The following is a 24024-nucleotide window of genomic DNA, read 5'->3' on the forward strand; positions in this document are numbered from 1 at the left end:
GTTCCAGCAACCATCCTGTCCAGCTACTTCACCTGGACTGCAGAACTGATGAGTCGCCACAAGAGGAGCAGCATTCTCCACAGAACACTTTTTGGGCAGCCGATGTTTTCGGAAAACAGAAACAACGGAAAGAAAAGAAACGCCTGCATGCTTCACAAAGCCGGCAAAACTCACCGGAGTCATTTTTTGCATTTCCACAGCTTGTTGTCGCTCTCAAAGAAAGGTTTAATGAGAGGAGCGTAATTCTTGATTTTTCGGCTGGTTGGAGGCGCCGAGGAGATCTTTTCGGATTATAACGGAGGCTGTGATGGTGAGGGATTGTCTCCAGTTGTGGAAATGACGGTTTCAATAAACACGTCACGCAAATGTTCGGCACCTTTGAAAAACATTTAATTTCCTCTCTCTCCAGATAAGGCTTGTTGTTTTCAGACAATCCTATTCAAGTCGTGTCCTCCAGCAACAGTGAGACGACACGGCAGACGTTGATGTGCTTCATGTGCTGAGAACCTTCTCTCCCTCGCTTCACCGCAGAGGTTAGTGACCTCAGTGATGCTTTAGACGACATACATTATAGCCACTTGCATACTTGCAGTCGACGACCGCCTTGACTTGATTGTAATGAGGACTGGGGTCAAAGGCTTGATGACATCTTCAGTGCTCGTGTCCTTCAAATGTCTCACGACACTACAGTGACTCAGCTTCATTCAGACCCCTGAACTGAGGTGGCAAGGACATGTATGAATTGTGCCTTTAAGCCTTCATGAATGGTGTTCTAAACATTGAATCATTTCACACAATACTTCTATATTACCTACATGTTAGATCAAATGACAAACTGATCTTTTGACAACGTCTAACTCTACAGTATGGCACTCAAGTAACGACAGATTTAGACAGTGAGTAAGTAAGTAAGTAAGTAAGTAATATTTATTCATATAGCGCTTTTCGAGACCAGGGTCACAAAGCGCTTAAACAATCAAAACAATACCCAAAAAAGTACATACTTTAAAGATCAAGATAATACTGAGAACAACACAGGAGTTCCAGAAATTCAAGGAAAAGCCTGAACAAATAAAAACGTCTTAAGATGTTTCTTAAAGGAGTCAGTAGACTCCATCAAGCGCAAAGAGAGAGGAAGATCGTTCCAAAGCTTAGGAGCAACAGCCTGAAAAGATTTCTCTCCTCTGGTCCTGAGCCGTGTGCGTGGAACCATCAGTAGATTTTGATCCACAGACCTCAGAGCCCGAGCTGGGGTGTAAGGCTGGATCAGATCAGTGATGTAAGGAGGAGCCTGACCATGAATAGATCTGAAAGTAAGAACCAGAATTTTAAAGTTGATCATGAAAGAAACTGGAAGCCAGTGAAGAGTTTTAAGGACCGGAAAAATGTGAGTTCTTCTACTTGAGCGGGTCAGAATTCTCGCTGCAGAGTTCTGATCCAACTGCAGACGAGACAGCTCCTTCTTGTTAAGACATGAAAACAAACTGTTACAATAGTCCAGACGAGAAGAAACAAACGCATGGATTACAAGCTCCAGATCATGTTGTGACAACATTTTCCTAAGTTTAGAGATTTTTCTCAGTTGAAGGAAACAGTTTCTGGTCAGTTTTCTACAGTGTTGAACTAGAGACATGTCTTTATCAAATACAACACCCAGGTTTCTCAGGCTCAGTTTGACAGACTGACCTAAGTCACCCAAGTACTGACTCAACCCTGGAATCTTAGTGACTAGAGTATTTAAAGGTTTTATATCAAGAACAATCCAACATAATGTTTGGCTTTATTCAACTTAATTCATTTAAAATCTGAGACATAAAGCCAATCTATTATAATTTGAGGTTCATTCCTTGGCTTGCAGGGTAAAAAGTTTTCCATTTTGTTTTAATTCTGTTAAATAGTTTCATTCAAAGATGGAATATGGTGAAGTTAAGTTGAACCCAGAAGGAGCATTAGCGAATCAGACATTCATATTTAAGCGACAGGCCGACACTCTTCCAATGATGTATGCTTGACCAACGACAGACGTCGACAAAAAGTGCTTTTACTAAGGTGAATTATTACGAGATCTCTGTAATTTGAGGCCCAAATTACACTTTAAAACGTCTGCAGATGTTGCGGAAATGAGTTAAGAGCATGTGGCGACATCAATATTTCAGACATCTAATTCGCAGAAGCCTGCTGAACAATTTAGCTGCGGTGTTTAAAAGGACACCAACTAACAGAGGAAAAGTGTGCTGGCCCGTCCGGTATTTAGGTCAGAGCAGACGACGAGAGGAGGATGGAGCCGAGGAGGTGAGAACCAACTAGGATGATGTGGAGATAAGGGAACAGATGAATGTGTCTGTCGGCAGGAGTCATGTACATGTCTTCTTTTGTGCCCAGTCTTTGCCGTTTTAATTCCCATAAAAAAAGCTGCAAAGACTAGAATTTCACAGGAGAACTGGCTAGTGAAGAAAACACCACTGGACACACTCGACTACTACATCACTTCAACATGTACCCACAGCACTCATTCAAAAATGCAAACCATTTTAAATACTCCTCACACCTACATGTCCATGATCTAAATGTTATTCCGCCACTCTCCTCGCCCACTTTAATCTTGATTACTTTGTGTTGGCAAAACCAAGCCGACTTTTCTCAAACAGTTTTCAGTCAAAATGAGCCTCGTTAAACCTTCACGTATCCTCATACGAGGAGACGTTTACTCTGAGAGCCATGGTTTTTTTTAACCACTTTTTTCAGCCACAGGTACTTCCTGTACCATCTAGTAGAGACATCAAAACATTACACCAAATACATCTACAGAAACTACCAGACAAAATAGTGAAACATTTAATCAGCATTTTTAAATGTGTTTTATGCAAAAACTACTTTCTGTTCAAAGACAATGACCTGGGCAATAAGCTAGCTAGTATAATATAGTATATAACAATTTAAAACCTGCAAGATTTGGTGATTATAAACCAAAATCACCAAAGAAACGCACAAGTAAAAGCTTCAGGTCTAAAAAAAAAAGTCTCTAATGGCCAACATCTGAAAGGTCAAGACAACACTTACCTCATTTTACCGACTTTACAATGGCACATAAATATGCCCCAATATTATTCTTAAAGAGACACAGTATGTTACACAATTTAAGCAGCTCTGGGTAGTTTGGGTACCTTAAAATTTCTGTACTGAAAAATATTTTCAGGATGGGGCGAATTACGGTACAAAAACAAAGTTAAAGTTATGTTATTTACAAAGCCGTCATAACGCATATAATATTTCATTATCCACAATCTGATTCATTACCTCATTGGCATCATCCTTCATTCATCAATAGAATAGAACCAACTGCTGTAAACCGGGACATGGCAACTTTTGCAACGTTTAGCGAGTGCTCATGGGAAATGTAGTCTCCCGTCGGTATAAACTCTACCACTTTAGTCCACTGGCATCGTTCGACTTAAAATCGCATACAATAGCTTAAAGACTAAACTAAACAAAGCAATTATTCTATTCAGAATAGTTTGATACCAAAATGTTATTACCTGCCCTTAAGTGAGCCCAGAATAAATCTTGATTATAGAATATGATTTGTATTTTTTCTTTATAACATAAGGATTTATATCATAAGATAGCATTTCATGTTACGTATACAGTAGTTACGTAATAGGGAAATTTAGGCACCAGAAAAATTGGCGCTTACCAATCAATTGATCGATAAGATCATTTGCATACCTAGTTCAGCCCCTGGACCATTAGCACCCGTGAACTTCTAGTGCTGAAATATTCTCGATCTGAGTAAGTGACGTACACACTGTGACCTTTCTTTTGACATTCGACATGTAACAAAGGAAGAGAGGGCGACAGGCTGACATCTTGTAGAGGATTTACATGAAATAATCGCTGGATCTATGTTTTGTTAAAAGATCACCGGCAACCAAATGAACTAGCAACGACCAGTTAGCGTGTAGTGTAGAGATCTGTACTCTGTGAGACATCAATGTTCCCATTGATCACACACGTGAACACTTGAAGTGCTGATGGTCGTCATCATTATTAACAGACGAATAAATCCGTCCGACATGTGAGACGGCAAACTTGTCAACAACTTTCTAAACTTAACAAATGAAAGACCAACAACCATTTAAATCAAAGCGACGACGGCGGCAAGACAATCGTCTGCGGCGTCAGGCTGCGTCGCTATTTCCATCCTCCGCCGAAAGTCCCATAATGAGTCTTAGACGCGCACCAGCCGTGTACAATCGTAATTGGTCCACGAACACACGCCGCGTTTGGCAGACAAGCACACGCACAATCATCCCACAGATTACCACAGACTCGGCTGTCAGCGGGAGAGATTCTTCAAGTCCACAAGCCCAAATATTTGTATTATTTTTTATCGGCACATTCATCCGTCTCTCCTTGCATTTGGTATCTGTGTTTGCTGACGAGCACGTGCTGCAGCGCACGTTCTCTGAGAGCTGCCTGTTGAGACGGTGAATTAAACAGCAAGTGCATTTGATCTGAAAAGCACTTCAGGGCAAATACACACACAGTGGCACATGCACACACACACACGATTGCGCTCAGCATCAAAATAATTTCCGTCAGAGAATCTATTCTTAGGAGCGGCAAAAAAAACCACAGTCTTTACCAGATATGAATCTCTTTGATTCTCGCCATCACACACACGCACAAGCACACGCACACACACACACACACACACGGTCATAAAGGGGGGGGTGGTTCAAACCACAATAGTCTTCCAGGTATGACGATGAGTGAAGTCTTCCAGGAGAGCAGTTCAGACATGAACACGGAGCTTCACATGGCCCTGAAGGCATGTTTGACCTGCTGACCCTCGTGCACAGACCAGAAAGATCAACGTGAAGTAAGACATGAAAAAACTGAACCTTTATCTCATCATCACATACATCTAAAGTACATGTATCTAGATTTTGTAAGCTCCCAATTCTGACCCAAGTTTGTCGTTTTGTTAAATAAATTGTCCTCACGGATCTGAATCGTTTGTAGAAGCTGATGTTTAAGCAGGTGGGTCGCGGTCAGTCACGTCTCTAATCTCCTCCGTTCCTCCCTCCTTCCCTCTCTTCCACAATCGGATCCGCGAGAAGCTGAATCAACACAGCTGCAAAAACTTCATCCATCTCCACATGCACTCCTTCCATCCTCACTTCCCCTCCCTTAGTCAACTTTGCATCAGACGGATTTATAGAGCAGACATGGACCGAACATTTATACTTTGCTCAACAGCACTGAAGTCATTTCTACACAACATTTAAACCAGACCAACACACACAGAGACAGTACAGTAGACTCTAGACTCGTGACCTGTTGTTGTCAAACCAAAGTATAAACAGTATAAATTGTTGTTTTTTTTGGAAGTCGTAATTCAGCATATCCTGTTGCATTCACTTGAAGACAAAAGTAAATAGAAAAATGTATTTAACGATTTGTTTTTCGTTTCTCTGAGCAATTTATTTAATGTTTTCCGAGATTTTTTCCCCCCTTTATTGGTGTTTTCTTGTGGAGTCAGGATGCAGGCGACGACCGTGGATGTTTGACGAACTTGTATCTGCCCTACATGTTGCTCCTCGGATATTCTGGACTAAAAGTTGGAGACAGTTGCATAAAGAACTGGTTTGATGCAAAAAGACAATAAAAGCAGTAAATGAATTAAAGCAGACGTTCAAAGCAAACGATAACTTTTTGCTAGACTGTTTTGTTCATATTATTATTTTCAAACATTTCATATTTGAATGCAAAAAACTAATTCCAAAGGGACACTTTCATATTTCACTGCTTTTAAGTTCTTCTAAAATGTGTTTCGCACAAGCATGGATTAGAATAGTTGTGCAACATCTGTGTATCTGTGTAAACATCCAAAAATCTGTACGAGTTGGTGAAACGTTGATGACACCACTATGTGGATCACAATAGACGGGAGATCTGCAGTAGCGTTTGGTCTTCGAGGCTCTTGTGGGCCACATAAAAAAGGTGTTACACTTCATATCTTCTATCTATTTTATCATCAACATCAATTAAGGGAAGAAAGATACGCTGGTTTAACCTAAAACTCTTCTGCAACATCGGTTTAAGGGGTTTTCAGGAGAAGAAAAAACATGCCGAACTGGCTCAATCTCATGCCAGAATGTGGCTCATCTCCTCGTACCAGTGTGTACTGTGTGCTTCACCCCTCCCTGCACTGCACCTCCATGACTCCTCTGCCCTCCCTGCAGTCGGCCGAGCATGTGGATCCACAGGGGAGTCCAGCTTCTTCCGCCCAAGAACAAGCCGCCGCCCTGTCAGCCCGGGACAGGAAGAGTGAAGAGCCCGGGGCCTCCAGGGGAAACGGGAGCATTCACTTCCCCCCCTTGTGTGTGTGTGTGTGTGTGTGTGTGTGTGTGTGTGTGTGTGTGTGTGTGTGTGTGTGTGTGTATGTATGTGTGTGTGTGTGTGTGACGTCTGAACACAATTGAATAACCAGAAACCAGGATATCGGATGTTGTTGTTTACTGCATGAAGATGAGAAATGATACAATTTCCGATTTCCTGGGATTATTTATGTCCATTTTCTCAAATGCACCTTCTTTTCACCTTCATACACTTGGTAACTGAACTCGGTCAGTGAAAGAGTATTTTTAGGATTTAAGCATGGACCTTTTGAAGGAGAAATAAATGAGAGAGAGTTGGCGTGGACTGGATTGAGACAACAGGAGTTTGAGTCTTCCCTGAATGGAAATACATGAAATCAAACAATCACTAGATTGTTGTAAACCCAGATATTAACATTTCAATCAGCAAAGCTTATTGAATCATAAGTTTAAATTATATTTACCTTTAGAATTTAATATTCAGTATTATAGAACCTTTCGAGGGATTAATTTATCTGGCATTAAATAAAGTGACCAGTTAACACTCTGGACCTGGTCTCAGGGCCTATATTGGTCCCTCTGGGCTCCAGGTGAGGAAACAAATCCTGCTAAGTTGAAATATAGTTGAGGCTTTCTTGGTCTTCTTCAAATCATTTTGGTTACAACATAAGGGAACATAGATTTGATTTCTTAGTCAAAAAAAAATACTGCATCTATAAAAACAAAATGGCTTCTTCACTGAAGTTTAATTGCCTTAATATACAGTACATGTATATTTAGTCTATGATGCCATTCAACTGTACAGTAACTGTAAGCAACAATTAACTTTAGAGAAACAACATTCTTCACATTTTCTCACCGCGTTAACAAATGTTCATGTTCTATCTGGTGATAGTGGAATCGGCATGTTATGCAGTTACACTTCTCCGCCTCTGGGAGGTGCCAGAAACAATCTTTTAAAACAAATTTATTGTTGCTTTAACCACACTTCTAGCTCTTGTTTTAAGACTTATTTAATGTCAGTTGTACAGCAGGTCTCTTTTCAGAGAGAAAAAGTTTTGGATAGAGTTAAAAATGTTTGTTCTGTTTACTACAAACTACTCCAAGTCCCATAACTCACTGCAACAGATTTTAATGACTTCAAAAAGTATGTTGTCAATTATAGGGGAAGGTCAAACCAACATTTCTGAGCAGAGATCTCGGATCTTAAAAAAAAAAAAGTCTGAATGCAGTTGGATCCAGGTATATGCAGCCTTCAACACACCTGTGCTTCAGACGAACTGAGCAGTGTCAGAACCAACTTGTCTGCAGAAATAATTGGAGTGGGTGGGCATTTTTCACTCCATAAATCAATAGTTTTTAATATATACCCCATGTCTCATGAGGCCAAGAACTGTCCGAGTGCTAATCGACAAAACATCTCGATTCTCTTTTTCCAAATGTCTACAGCGAAAGAAACATGTGCGACGAGAAGAATCAGGTTTTCATAGCAAACAACCGTGTAATCTTAAAATCAATCCGGCCTTCCCCTGGCAGAGATTAGTGCCGAGGCTGGATAGTTCAGCTTCAGATTGATCGCAATTATTCTCAAACAAAGGGATTTCTAGTATTTCAACATCCAACCGCTAACCTCAATAAAAACAAAACCCATCATGAAAGCAGGGAAACAAAAGATTAAGCAGCGCGTCCTCATCGCGATCGCATTTCTGCCGCTGAACTATGAAGATGAAGCTCAGAGAACAACTTGTGCAGAAATCAGCTCCTAGGGCCGCGTTGAATCAGGGATGCATATCGATTTAAAATGAATTCGACTCAAACTATATTTGGAGGTTGCAGAAAATTCTTTAAGAGAATTACTCGTGTGAAGGTCTGGGAAGTCGTTACAGTGGGAAGTTAACCTTCATGTTGCGTCACCACTCGATACACATCTGCTCCTGCATCCCTGAGCCGGACGCAAACATGAAATAAACATACACGACTGGTTTTTAAACACCAAAATGCATCATTTATCCTTCGTTAATGACATGGTCTGATGTGATCAGGGCTCACGTACTGATGAAAAAAAAAAATAAGGTCAAGTACTGGTATTAAAAAATGCAATTAAGACATGGCATAAAAAATGTATACCATTTTATTCTAAATTAAACAAGAATTACTGACAACGTGCCAAAAAACCAGGGGTTTCTTCAAATTTTCTTTCAGTTTATTTTGATGTAAAAGATTAAAAATCCGCAACAGAATTTTTCTTTTTAACGAAGCATTTTCATACTTATTTGTTCAGGCTTTTCCTTGATTTTCTGGAACTCCTGTTGTGTTATCAGTTTTATCTTGAGCTTTAAAGTATTTACTTTATTGAATATTGTTTTGATTGTTTAAGCGCTTTGTGACCCTGGTCTGGAAAAGCGCTATATAAATAAAAATTACTTACTTACTTGAATTAATTATGAATAATTAAAAAAAGTTAAAAGACTTGATCAGTCATGGGCTTATTCTGAAGGGCCACATTAACACGTTCAGAGGCTGGATGTGGCCCCCATGACAGAAGACGAGGTCTGAGTTAAGAGGGTGGTAAGTGCTTCATCAGCATGTTCATTTAGATCTTAAAAAATAACTAATCTTAACACGTATGACAGCGGCTGCTGGTTAATGGAAAAATATTTTCATAATTGAGGTCAGACATTTTTTTGCTGGTCTCCTCGTGGTCAGCGGGGTCACTGCGTCCATCACTCACGTCCCAGAAACAGCCTGGACCGTTTATCACTCGCCCTGGGATTTATTTGTCGGGTCCGGAGCCGAAGGGCAGGAGGTTAAATGAAGAGCATTGTGTTAGCAGTTATCAGCCCAGAGCTCACAGTAGCAATGTGTGCTAATCTCTCTCTCACACACACAAAGTTTAATCAACAGTAAGCTTTAGCTGACAAAGCTGCAGTCATGAACAAACGCGCCGCACACACACGCCACTTTCTTCGCCCAAACATCCGACTTATACTCGCTAATGTACTTTTAATGGCTGCTAGGGCTCGAGATGTGAGAAACTTGAGGTCAACATTAGAGCTCTAATGTAGACCGTCTTCACTGATGCATTATGACCACCCTACTTCACTTTAAGTGCCAAAACCCCAGCTCTAGCAGGTTGTCTATGGTGGTAACTGGCTTTCACAAGTTTCCTACACAAGGCAACGGGAGGCACTTAAGGGAGCGATGAGCAGAGTGCGGCCCTTATAAGAGCTTCGATGCCATTTACATTTTGAAGATCATTATTCTTTGTATTTGTCGTTGCATTTTTCCTCTACAACAGTCATATCTAATATATAATTTTAATTTGGTTAGACCCCTTAGATTGTGGTTTAAAAATAATACTTTTACAAGTCTTAAATATTCTTTATATTTTTTAACGAACTTAAAAAGTTTTAAGGTTACAATTTAACCTGGGACATGTGGTCAGAGGAGGAAGCTAATGTTTGTAAGAGATGTATGGAGTTAAAGGGCAAACGTATGTTATGGTAAACAAGATTTTAGCTTGAAAAGTGGGCGGGGCTTAAGATAATTTTCTAATGTCAATATTTCGGTTAAAAAATGGTTTTGCACAAACGGAGACATACTGATGAGTACAATAGAGGTCCAAGATCTATTTAAGATACACTTAAATCAACACATTAGTTGACCTTTAAGCTAATGGCACAGATAGCAGCAGTGAAAAGACGCAAGTGAGTTGCACAGCAGGGGGCGTACGTGAGCCAATAGGTGCAATGCTGCTTTCTTTTTATCTTTTACAATGTTAGGCTGTCAAAATGGAAGCAGATTAGGTTTGTTATCTTCAAAATGTCTCAAAACTGGACCTGCCGTAAAAAAAAGTCTAAGCGATTGACAACTGATGTTTTCTACTTGGGCATTGATGTCATGTAGTTGGCACCATAAGTAAGGGGGGGGCTGTAACAAGTTCCCAAGAGATCTCTCCAGAGGGATTAATAATGTTTATCCATCCATCTAGTTAGTTATCGTTTCTACAGTTTGAGTTACTCATGAGGTTCATTATTTCAGTGATATGTTACAGTTTGCTAAAAGATACGAAGCTTCCTCGTTCCTGCCTGTAGCTCACTACAATAGCAGTCTATCAGTGTTCTCTCGCTGCGGTGACATTTATTTTTGTGCATCTCTAACGTACATTAGCGAAGAATTCTAATGACCAGATATGAAGTAACCGGTTGCCAAATTACTAAAATAGCGTCACTGCAGTTTAACATACAGCAAAAGGAAAGCGATAAGAAGCCTTTTTTTCCAGGTGTGGAATTCCAGCACTCGCTCAACTTGTTCCTGAACTCAACACAGACCCCAAAACCCAGAATTGACAAGGCCACTACCGGCACACGGCCGGCCCCCCAGGGCAGAGCAGCGAGTCTCATCACGCCGCGCTAATGCTGCTGCTGCAAGATAGAGCGGCTGTCACTTTGGCTTTGCTTCCAGGTTCCATGCAGGGGGGGGCTCAGATAGACCTGGTTCGTGTATTACTGGGTCACCGCTTCCACATTCATACCTTTTGTCTGTGCGACACGAGCAAGTGTCGAAGCATGGATTCCTGACCACGGCTTAAAAGCCTTTGCCGGCGTGCTGGTATATTTAGCCAAAGAAGTCAGATTGTGCGCGAGTTAGTGCTTTTCAATGGCGCCAGCCTCCGATCCAAAGCAATTAGAGGGTCCAGATGGTGGGCTGGACTCACAGTAAATAGCTGTGCATTGTCAGTAGAGGGCCGCGGGACTAAAACCAACTATGACAAGGAGCCAGGTTGACGCTCGAATACACATCGACATGTAGGACACACACCGACGCGACTGCCGTTAACCAACTGTCACGACCGTGGCAGCCCAAATCAATTTGTGCGTTCACTTTTCGTGCACTAACCGAGCCAGGTGCTGGTGTGTGTGTGTACCCACGTGCACGCTTGCGGTCACATGCCAACCCACTTACACACAAGAATGCTGCACTTTAGCCAAGAAGTCTCCAAACCACTTTGTTTTACTTAAGAATCAAGTGAAAACTTTGTAAAGCTCCTCCATCATCCAATTACCACCTGGCCTGAACATTCCCGAAAACACCAACTGTCTCCTAAAGCCTCAGTGACTAAAACCTCTGTGAGGTGAAACAAGTGCAAGAGGAAGACATTTCTCAGAGTCAGCCCGTGAACACCCAACAAGAAACAAGAGCCTGTAGAAATAATGTAAAGGTGTCGTACTACACCGAGCGTTTTATTCATTTGAATGGTTAAATAATATCGTACAAAAGAGGACTAGAGACACCAGGACCCTTCAGAGAAACCATGATGACATACCAACGTGAGGGCATCATGAGGTCATGAAAGCTTTTCACACCATTGTCCTTCCAGACAGTTTACTCAGGGTTACATGGTCTCTGACCACCTGTGAATGAGTCACGTTAATATCTAATCCAACTGATCTTAGTCATCCAACCTTTCCCAGTGTTAAACTACATACAACTGTATGTTTTGGAACTTATACCGAGACAAAATTGAAGCAGTCGAGTTGTTAGAGGAAACATTTTGTTTTAAACAAGTCTTTCAAATGATATTTCATTGTACTATTATTTAACATTAATACTATTTTCATTGTACATCAGTTAACTGCAATAACTTTGTAAAGCTGTTTATAGTATAGTAATGTATAATATTAAAATCTCCATAAAAAGTCACTCCTGTGTTATTTTAAATTGCATATTAGTGGCGTAGTCAGTTAGTACAGTATACATTTAAAATGCCGCTCCTGATGATGTAAAGGGCACCGGCATGAGACTAGCTTGTGACCAGCGGTAACTTGAGTCTCCTCCGGTCGCGGCGACGTCTCCTCTGATCATCGAGTCTCCAGGGAGTTGCAGCGAAATAAAACGGTATTATTTTACTATTTGGATACGTTTCATTAACAGACGGTTCATCAGGTCTCGGAGACGTCGCCCCGGTGAGAGCGCAAGACATTTTTTGTGTCCGAGGAACTGTGACTGATCTCTCTAACAGTTCATGCTTTCGAATAGCAATGAAGTGGTCCAAGCACGCTGGATATTGTAGTGAAAAACTTTAGACATGACTTGGACTTGTTGTCGAAGGCCTCAGACTTGACTTGCAAAAAATGACCTGGGAGTCTCTGTGACACAGATACACAGAATTCTTTGAAGTCAGAAACAGGGGAATGTGCCATCCAAAGAGTCACCCTTGATCAAGATAAGGATGTAGAGCAACTAGTGGATCTGCGTCTTCAATCATTAGTCTGCCATGGTTAAGTATCTACAGTGCTGTGTCTCAAATCACATACTAGCGTACTCAAAGTTAGTATTTTTAGTGCTTAAGTGCGTCTCAATTCTTTGTATGCGAAATTTAGTGCGCCATACACACTAAATTGTCACTAAAACGCCCACAAAACTGAGTATGGTTCGATGGACACTATCTACACTAAACGGCTCCATCTTAGTGACGTTGTAAACGGTCATATATATATATATTCATATACTTACAGGTGTATTTTCAGCAGCAGTAGAAGGATGACACGTCTTCGGTGCTGATACCAGCGTAAATATCTCGCGAATATTTCGATTCTCATATTTTTTCTTTATTTCTTCTTCCAAACTTGCAAAACGTGCTGCCAGCAGGTGTCGATAGTGTTCCTACATCTGGTTGCAACCATCCTTAAATAGAAGTAGAAGAAGAAGCTGTCGCGTCATTTCCTGTTAGTGTGTAGCAGCAGAGTTTGATTTGAGACATACTGTGGAGAATTTGCGTACTAGTTAGTATGTACACTATCCTGATGCATACTAACTTCTAGTATACTAAGATAAGTATGCGATTTGAGACACAGCACAGGTGTTTTCTAAAGGACATCTTGACTTTTTTTTACTTAAAGTGAAAATTATTCTGGATGATCTTCCGGTCTTACATGATTTAGAGTTATGTGCATGTGAAGGAGGGAGGAAGCCCCGGGCCAGACGCAGGACACACATTTAAGTGACTACCGGTATTTTATATTTGTTGACCCAAGTCTTGTGATGCTGAACAGAATGATTGAAAGGATGGACGAGTCAAAAACAAATCATGGCTGCGCTTCATTATTAACTTTTAAAGGAGCCTGTTGATCGCAGCCGATCGGATCTGAGGCGAGCGGGTGACGGGTTTAGTCGGTGTTATTAAATTCTGTGAATGACATCGCAAGGTGCTCAGCTTCCTATAAACCCGTTATCATCCTTTTGTTGACACGCAAACGCTTTGATCAATACTCAACCAGAAGCAGCCCAACCAGGAAATGAGAGTGAGGCGGGTCGGGGGGGGGGGCGACTGAGGTGTGAAGGCTGCGCGACAACACACTGAAGAGTCACTTCACATCCCCATCAATCTACGCATCTAATCGTCTCCCATCGATGACGGCCTCCTCCGGTGGGTCACGAGCGACAAGAAGAATCAGAACGTTACGTATTTGGAAAAAGAACAAGTCTTTAATAGCAAATCAAATACGAAAAAAAATATATAAAGACATGACAAGTGGAAACAATCCATTACTGCAAGAGAAAATAAAGCTACATAAAAAGAAAAAAATACAGAGCCGTCAATATAATGCACAATTTGGGGTTAAAGTTTGCATGTGTGTGTACAGTTCATTTGTATAGAAGCACATTTGCCAGCAGCTTGGCAGCAATCACAGCGCAGCAGTCAAGATAAAGCACTCCAAAAAAAACATAAATTATAAAGCACTGCAAAATAACATTTTGTAAGAGAAAATAGATCCTTCATGCTTCACTGTCACCGAGAAATACACAAATGTGACACCATAAATTAGTAATTATTCATCTCTGCTACATATTTATATATTTATACTATATACACAGGAAGGTTTTCGCCTCTTTTTTTGTTTGTTTGTGAGTAAGATGTGAGATGTTAAGGCTTTGATGAGTCAGCACATTTGAAGTTGAAACTGAAGCAAAAGAAAGAAAAGAAAGAGACGGATTGTGTTCAGGCCGGTTTGAAACCTTGTGCCAGACCTGGATCAGGACTTTAAAGAATCTAACAAGTCATACATGGGGGGGAAAAGTATGTGTTTGTCTGAAGGTGTGTGTATCTTGGGCAAGATTGTGTGCTTGTAAGCAATGATAGTTGTGTGTCAGTGTGTGCACTAGTTAGTTTAAATGTTTGTAAGCAACTGTTTGTGTGGCTACAACTGCTGGATATAGAGAAGACCAGACTCTGTAAAAGCATCTGAGGTTGACTGGCAGTGCAGTGTGGTCAGCGCGGTCAGATTCTCTGAAAGCTATATTTTCTCTGCATAAGAAAAAAAACAGTGTGGACATGGAAAAGAAAAAAAGAAAAAATAACTGACAGGCGAATCACCTCCATCTTCGTCGACTCTGGAATGTTTAGACAAAGAAGCGAAGCGGCTACTCGCCCTGACCCGTGGACACAATATCACTCCCGACAGCCACCGAGAAATAAACTTGCAGCTTTTTTTTGTTGTGTGTGTGTTTTTGCAGGCAGAGCTGTGTGGGCTCCAAGCAAGCAGTGGCAGAGATGTCAGGTATGAGGTGTCTGCTAAAAAGTTGGGCTGTAGGAGGGAGTATAATGAGGACGACTGAGGGCTGTTTGTGAGTGGGCGAACTTCTCTCGGCGCTCGTACATGTACACTGTATATTAATATATCTATACGTACATCTATATACGCGTCCTCCCTCTGCAGGCCAGTCGAACCAAAGCGACAACAGCACCACTTTTTAAAGCAACACTTGTGCGGACAATTGAGCAGTTAGCAGAAGAACACAATTGTGCAAATCAAACGTGTGCTTGATGGTGCGAAAACACCTTCGACTATAAACACCGTCCACGTCCACAAAGAACATTTTCACTTGAAAAATAATCACCATTTTAGGTTCGATAGACGTCAAACAAGAAAGCGCCACTTGCATTAGTTGTCGATTCCTTAGATTGACAAAACTACTCTTCGTGAGATCATTGATCAGCAGTGACTCAGCAACAGGGACCCAAAGGTAGAGTTGAGGAACTGTGCGACAAAGATATCTGGACGGTTGAGTAGCTGAGGCACTTTTGTAGCTTCGCCGAATTTCTTGGTCCTGATAGTGGGGGTCGTTGCAATTGGAGGTCGTTTAAAATTAATTAAGGGAACTGATCTTGGGAAACCGTTTAACTTGGTGACACGGAGTGGTCAGGTGAACGGGTCAACGTGGAGAATGTATCAAGTAAACATCAAAACCACTCAATGATTGAAGTTACATTCTCAATGCTTTCACTCCCTTTTACGGTAACTCTGCAAGAGCTCATTTGATATTTACACGTTTTTAAACTTCCACATTTTCACAAGAAAAATAAGATGCTTACATATATAGTACAGCGATACCTCACACCACAATGTTCAGAGTTCAGCTTGACCAACCGTCAATAGTCCACCCCGAAAAAAACCCACGTAGTAGACATTTTATCTGGTATACACACACTTACAAGTGCAAAAATATCTTGTGTTCTGTTGTGATTCAGCGGTGGATATCGTGTTTTTTTTTTATATACCTCACAACCCAAAATGTATGTCTCAGCTGTACCTGTACTAATGTCACCATTCCAAGAGTCCAAGGTTAAGAAAGTAGGGCAAGTCTGCTCATATGCTGGGTCGCCTAGAATGACCTTGTGACCAGATGCGGAGGTCGGTACAATCCCAGGGATCACAATCAAAATTTGGACAGTCGGTTGAGCCAAAGGGCTGAGCTAAAGGTCAGGAATCAAAGCGACAGGAGGGTTTCTCGCACAGATTGTTTGTGCCACTGTCCACTCTAAGCTTTTAAGACGGCAGTGATATTTGAGCTCCTCTGGTGGATCATTAGAAGAAGGACTTCCAAGAAACAAGCCTCGGGGCATCATGAATATCACTGCGTGTTGCCCACACGACTCTGCATTTTGTGTCCTGGTTCATTACCTGTTTAAAATGTTGGAAGTTCAGAAGAATAAGAGAATATTCCAGAGTCAATGATGCATTGTTAGTGGTCCTGTGAATTCATTTTAATTTCAGAAAGGGACCAGGGATATGATAATTCCTCATCTGCACACTGTAAAAGAATCAAGCTACAACGTTGAGTTTGGTTTTCTCTAGTGTCTCAACATCAATTTTTACTACATTTACCCAATTATGCCCAACATCATCAACATTTTGCGTCCTCTTTGGAGATTGACACATATGTATTATGTATGTATGGAGGTTACAGCAGATGAATAAGTGTATATTTAAAAATGTAATAAAAATAGTCAAAATAAATTATTAGCAATTTAGATGCATTGTCAATCTAAACAATCATGAATCCTACATTTCTAAAAAAAACTGTTGTCCCCCATCTACAAATAGTTTTTGAGTACAGATTTGTTGTTGACAAACGTCAGATGAAGGAACCGTACGTGGTTTGTGTTATTTTCAGGGATGTGGTTTGATTCTGCAGAGGTTTTGAAGCCTCCAGTGTCTGTGCTGAGATCTACTTGCAGCAGGAAGATGCAGCTCGTTCCCAAACTGATGCCATTTGGATGTTTTCCAACATCTGTTTGTTCAATAAGTCATATTGGCAGCCGTGTTATTATCGGAGAAAATTGCGAGCCGTGCAGGCAACACGTGAACACTGGTGGGTGGAAGAGTGAACCCCTTCACGTCTTTAATAGAGTAAGTGGGGCGTTTGACACTCCTGTGCTCTGTGGCCCTGACCTGGACTCGGCACCGGATAAATCATGAAGTCGCCATAAACACCAGGGGAGGTGGTGAGAGAGGGGTGGAGGGATGGAGGGAGGAAGGAAGGAAGCGCCACGTCATGGACGATAAGTGGTTGCAATCTGTTGGTCCCAGCTAAGCGAGCGACTTCACGGCTCATTACCAATCAAGCTCCTCCTGTCAGGAGCGCTCCGACGACCGGAGGAAGAGAATGGAAGAGACACGCTCCTTTAAAGTCGTCCCACTTCCCACATCATGTCTCTCCATCCCATAACCCTGTCGGATCAGCTACACCTCATTCCACATCCTCATGTTTACCATCCTTTACCTCCAGGCGCAGAGCAAAAGTTTGTACCTTGTTAGCAACTCATTTCAAAGTCGGAGAAACTTGGGTGCTTTTTTTAGTTTCCTCGATGAGGCCAATGGTCTTTAAAAATGTGGTGATTTGGGATCGAAGAGGTGATTTTGAGGTGAAAGCCGAAGAATGCTCGCCATCACACCCAGCAGTCGCAGATCAGCGGTTCTGCTGACAGATGTTCTTCCGTCCTCAAAAGTCATTGCTAAATATTTACTACCCACCAGCTGTCACGACCAAACATAAAACACAAAACCACACAGAAGATTGGAAATAAAAAGACAACTCCATTTTTAACTCCACATTTCTGCAGATCTCTGCGTCATCCATGAGTCACATGCTTCCCCTGCAGACACACTTGGATCACAACTCTTCTGGTGGACCATGACACGGAGGCAGTCGGACGCTGCGTTTGAGTTACAGTTTGAAGTGACCAGAGAAACATGGATGCACTTCCTCAACACATTCTTCTTCCCGTTCCAGTCTGTGGCGGCGCTGCGATCGATATTTAAGACGAGACGCAAAATTAAAATGAAAAAATACAAGTGGTTTCACTCTCACTTCTTCGTCCACAAGGGATGAGAGCCAAGAGTCCTCTTCTCTTCTCCGTGTCGCTTCACCCCCTTCTAAACGTAGACGGCAGTTCGAGAGATGACCGAGCCGTCGCGCTGGGACTCCATGTCGTCGTCCATGTACTCGCCGATCATGTCATCCTGCGGGGGGCGCAGCTGCAGGATGGGGCCGCCGCCGGTGAAGTGGTCGTACCTCTCGTCTTCTTCTAGCTCGTCAAACTTCCTCCTCTCGGCGTCATCCAGCTCGCTGCTGAGCAGGATGTCTTGGGCGGTGGGCGTCGTGGCGACACCCTCGGGTCGGCCCCCGACGTTAAGGGGCTGGTGGTGGTGGTTGTTCTTCTCGCCCTGGTGGGCGGAGCTCTCGTTGTAAACGTACATGGGTCCGTTGTTGTTGCCGCCCCCGATCCCGGCGGCGACCCCTCCGCCACCGGTGCCGTTCTTGCTGGTCTTCTTGCCGCCTCCAAATATGCGGGTCTTCATGTCGGTGCCGCCGTTGGCCCGGTAGCCCTGCTGCTGCCTACGGTTGCGGGTGACCAGCACCGCCACCAGAGCGGCCACCAAAAGCAAGGCCAAGAGGGAGCCGATCACAGCTCCTGCCACCACGCCCGCATTGGAGGGGTTCACAGAGGGCTCTGTGGAGGGGAGCAGAGGGAAGGGAGAGAGAGGGAAGAGAGTGGTTGAGAAAGAGGAAATGTGCAGAGGGATAGGAGGAATAATATAACCACATGAAGACAATAAGAGGAAAGCACGACATTTAACAAAAGAGACAAACAGGAAAAGTTAGGGATGTGGATTTTGTCAGTAGCTACATTTTCATGGACAGAAAGAGCAAAACTTGACCATCAGACGGTGCACAAGAAAAGTGCATTAAATAAATCTGAAATTATATTTGTCATAATGTTTAGTTGTTACATGGTTCACAATAAAGGTAAAGTTTTAATGTCTAAATCTGCTAATTTGATGAACCACAGAAAATACTGTATAAAGCATTATGGGAAAATAAATCATAAACTTTATGCAAATACTAGAAGTTCTTTGAGTTACTGAAACTACTATCTCAACAAGTATCAACGTATATGTAGTTCTATTAAGAGTAACCGGGTCAATAATTATTCTGTAATTTAGAACTATGAGCTGCTGTTGAATTACAACAATCGTCAATAGAAAATCTTCACTAAAGGGGTCAGCACTGATGATATACAGCGATGTAAACTGAAACACCACTATAAGATTATTTTATAATAACCATTTCATCAGATAATTCTATTCAATTCATGTGTGCTATTTTACAGATTATATTACATCTATTTGACCCTTTTGGTTCCAACTGTGTATGAAGATGACACTAAATAATTACCTTGGAAAAGGGAGGATATTTCCATTTCATTAGTCAGTAGAGGAAATAACAGTTTTGGAGGAATTAGAAAAACACTTTCAATGTGTTTAATTCAAAACCGCAACACCTGAAAGCCTCTCTACCAATCAGATTACTGTCCATGTAAACATAGCTAGTGTTTCATGAGTTTGTGCGGAGTTGTGCGTTTGTGTGCGTGCGTGTGCGTGTGGCACACTTGGTGAAGGTTTTGGTGGCTGTGCGTCTGTGGTTTTCTGAGAATTTCTTGCTTTCTACGCTGACATTTGCTCTTCTCCCTTAGAGCTGCTCCTGTCCCCTCGCTCACAGCCACACCGCCGCCGCCCCCCCAACCTCCATGTTGTCCTTCAACTGTCGTCATCTGCCTCTGCTCACAACAAATCACAAAGCAACGGCGGACGATAGGAAAGCCACACACGCACTCTATCCGAAGCTTGAGAGATGAGGGGAGGGGTGTTGGGTAGCACAAGTGGAGGCCATGCAGGGGAGGAGAGTGATTGATGGAGGAGCATAAGGTTGCAAGTAGGATGGAAAAGAGGAGACGAGGGAAGAGGTGATGGAGCCAGTGAGTGACAAAGTGACACAGCAGAATGACAAGTCCGCCTGGGAGCCATGAACGTGGAGCAGGAGGGATCATTGGCACCACTCTGTCCTACATAAATGTCCATTCTGTTTCGGCTACTTCTCCGTCATTCTCGATTGTCAGAATACCAGTTAATCTCAGCGTTACTGAGATTTAGTTGAAGTTTTGGTCACGGTGCTGACAGAGGGACAGCGTCGCGTATATGAAACAATCTTCCTTCCGGAACTGTGACGTTCCAGTCGTAAATCAGGCTGGTGATAGTGTCCCGAGACTCGCCATGTTCCCGCTCTTGGCTCTTGACTTCTCAGAACAGAAAATAAATCTACGCGGGTACTTAATTATGACAAATGTTTCAGACCACACAGCTGGCAGTTAGAAGACACCTCTGAAGCTACATAAAAATGCTGCTAGAATTTGTGCGCATTAACACATTATATGCATGTGCATTAAAGTTCCTCATTAACAGCCTTAAAAACAAATTAAAAAAAAATAAATCTTATTATTAGATTGTGTTAGAAACAGTCGTCCCTTAAAAGTGCAGATAAAACTACAGAACAGCTAAAGAGAATGACTACCAGGCTCTTTTCTGTCCAAAACTGAATGTCTCATTTGTACCTATTTTTATTCCAACCCATTAGTCTCATATTTGCGATATTAGAACCTAATTTTAACTTGTATTTGACAAGGTATTTTCATCAGCAAGGAAGAAAACGACATTTTTGGAACGAGATAAGGTTTTCCGCATCATTTAATGAGCTCATTTGGCAGCTTTTCCAGACCACATGATCGACTGACTGTAACCTACTGAAGACACTCTTATCAGTTGGCTACGTCAAGTCATCAGTGACACATTTCCTTATTTGCAATGCCTCCGCTCGCCCGCACTCAGACAACAGAGGACTGAAACCAAGTCATCACAACCTGCTTAAGCCACTAGAAGCACCACAATAATGCTGTGCACAACATTTTCAGGGGAAAGGGATCAGGGCTCTAAGTGCTTTCAGCAACTATGACAACTCCCCGTGGACAGACCCTGGGACCAAAGGCCTCCATGTGATCATCAAGTACAGCTCATCTGGGAGGGGAAGCATCAAGGGGTTGCACAACTGTGGTCTCAGTTGACTGTCCTGTGAAGGACTCGAATGAAACACCCTCCAAAGGAAAAACATTGGCTGGTAAAAAACATAAATAGCGTATTAACTGGGGTGAACGGAGGATGACTGCCGACAGATGTGCAGCATCAACTTTAAATGGCGTTTCTTCAATTACATGCCCTCTGTGGAGATAAAACGATTCCATCCCAGGGATACACAAAGAAAAGAATTATACACCAGTGTGCCGTTTTATGCTGAATTGATATTTTGTGCTGTGTAGGTGTGTGTGTGTAGGATTTAGATTTTTTCCCCAAAGCACCTTCTGCTCTCTTATTACCAGAACGTAAACATGTTTCTAGTCTCCAACAGCTATCTGCCATAAACATTTGCACACTTTAGATGCTTCAACCTTTTCAGGCTCTGGGATGAAAAATCATCTACAGAGCAAGAGTGTCAATCATATATATTCAATTTGGCTAACAATAACCAGCCAATGAATCAAGTGAGTAATATATTGCAAAAGTTGTATTTATTGTCATTTGCTGGTTGTTGTTTTTTTTTGGATCAATGTGAAGCAGATCTATTCACCATTTTACTCTTATTCTTCAACAATTGAAAGTGAAAATATAATTGGAAAATAGAACTTTGTGCATGATGCTCTCAACTATTATAAGAAATAGTTTATAACCTTTTTTTCCCCCCCAAGTTTACTTGGAAAGTAAAAGCTATTCATCTATTCTGCCAATTATTGCTTAGTGGTCTCATTAATATTTATTGTCAAAGTTTCAAAACAACTTTCATTTTTATTTTCTGGTAAGACAAGGATTGAGGATGTAAAATAGAAGCAACTTCACAAACAATTGTCAATATGGACTGACTGTATAAATAAAGGATTTACTTCAAATAAAGTTAGCAAACTGTCCAGTGTAAAATGGATCCATCCCACTCTCTCTTACTGCCACTTTACTGGACAATATTAACAGGGCTCTCACCTAAAGTGCTAAAGTAGTTAATGTGCTGTAGAGATTGTAAAATCCTAAATCAACCCATTAGTTTGCAGTATATTAACTTACAAACTTAATGCAATCTTAATGCCTATAAAAGTCTGGGAGACAGAGCGGGACGAAACTAAACTCTTGAAACTTGTCATCAGCTCCGTTTCCTGTTGAAATCGATTTATAATTGTTCTTCTTTTCCCCGACATTTCCATCTTCCTCTGATATCATGAGTGCTCGCGGTTACATCCCAAAATGAGGAAACATTCCTTTTAATTTGAGTCAAATGTGATGGAAATTGTCTGAATAAGCTCAATGTTCCTTCTTTGTCATTTCCCCATTTTCATTCCCTGCGTATATCACGACTGCGGAGGATTAGCAGAGCTTTTCCAAACCTTACTGAATATTTGACACCAGTAAATCAGGACGCCCTCGTTGTGGCGCCGTCATCAAGTACAGGACAGCTCGACCTTTCACGTTGAAAGTGCAGGGAGCTGAAAGATTTACTCTAGTACGGATTTCTATCGAGATTAAAAGTTAATTTTGTGGACATTTGATAGAAGTTAGCCTCGTCCAAGTCCTGAGGACGACCAGGAGTCAGCAGTCCATAACAGCCACACACGACTAACAACTACAGAGCAGCATTTATTGCATAAAGGAGGAAACCAGAGCACCCGGAGGAAACAAGCATGAGAAGAACAAACTATGAAAAGACTTAAGAGTAGGTTTGTTGTGTCAGTCCTGCTGGGAGGCTGCTGAAAAACTATGACTTGGCTCCAAGTCGAACTAACGAATCAATAAAAAAAAAAAATTATCTGTCAATTAAATGTTTTCCTCATAGAAAAAGCTCAATCTTATTCCCTGCCGTCTCATTTTTTCTATTTGCTCTGCACTTTCAACATTGGCCCGAGGGAGAAAATTAATAATTTCTCATCCTTCTATTTTTTTCTTTTGCTTTGAATATCTCACATTAGCCTCTGCAAACATCATGTCCTCCTCCCCGGCTTTCCTTCTAGCCGTGATACGCATCTTCGTTCAACAGAAACCATAATGAGGGCCTGAGCTCGGCGTGGAGTGGCACATGAACACACAAACTGCAGCATCACGGCTCAGAAAACAAGGGAAGTTGAGAGAAATGTAAAATACTAATCAATTAAAAACAGAATATATTTCATAACGTGAATGTATTTTGAACAGGCATGCAAGATTCATTAAAATCATCGACTGACTGAAGCGTGGCAACACAGATGTAGAGATGGCGTCTCTCAGAACATATTGAAAAACCAGACTTAATCCCTTTTGTGAATGAGACTCATGTTTTCGCTCCCCATCTGCATACAGCACTTCAAAAATTCAAGCCAGATGCACGAGTCCTCAGAGAGTTTCAAGTGTTTTCTAGCACGGACCTCCAGACGTCCTCGCTAAGAACCCGTTGATCTCACTGAAGTGAGTGAGCGCAGAAGATCAGAAAACACCAGCAGTGAAACCGCTAGTGTGCATGCTGTGTGAACCATTTGGGGAGGGGAAAAACACAAAAAACAATCATGCAGAACTGCAGAACGCTTACACACACACAGACACACACACTTTAGCGAGGAAGCCAAAAAGCAGCATGCCTCCGATGAAGTCATGTCCAGCAACATCATAAGCTCCAAGTGGTCGCAAGTAATTAGAGAGACGGAGCGAAAGTAGCCCAGACTGCAACCAAACCCCAAAACAAGCAGGCATTTGGAAGCATACAATAACTTTCTCAGCACACGCTCGCTAGTTTTACATTAGGGAAGGCCCGGCAGCATGCGAGTTATTGAACAAGGGTGTGTGTGTGCATGTGTCCTAATGAGGAGTGGGCAGGGGGCCAGTAGAACGCTGGAGGGAGAGACTTGGCTTCGGCAAAACCCTTCTCCGGCCATTTTTGCATGGACGGAGACAAA

At 42.0% G+C, this 24024-nt stretch overlaps 1 protein-coding gene across 3 annotated transcripts in view; it reads right to left on the reverse strand.

Moving 5' to 3' along the window:
* The window catches only part of LOC148067682 (nectin-2), a 126630-nt gene that overhangs the window by 45257 nt on the left and 57349 nt on the right, over window positions 1–24024 (reverse strand). The window contains exon 7 of one of the 3 annotated variants that reach the window (XM_087805102.1): window positions 13850–18681. The exons of the other annotated variants lie outside the window; for them this stretch is intronic. Within the exon in view, the coding sequence (XP_087661228.1) occupies window positions 18104–18681 (578 nt within the window). The 3' untranslated portion in view covers window positions 13850–18103. Of the gene's footprint in view, window positions 1–13849; window positions 18682–24024 lie in introns of those variants that run through there. 3 annotated transcript variants of the gene reach the window in all.

This window comes from Callionymus lyra, chromosome 13, assembly GCF_982586985.1.
Source record: "Callionymus lyra chromosome 13, fCalLyr1.hap1.1, whole genome shotgun sequence".
In the NCBI taxonomy this organism is placed as follows: domain Eukaryota; kingdom Metazoa; phylum Chordata; class Actinopteri; order Syngnathiformes; family Callionymidae; genus Callionymus; species Callionymus lyra.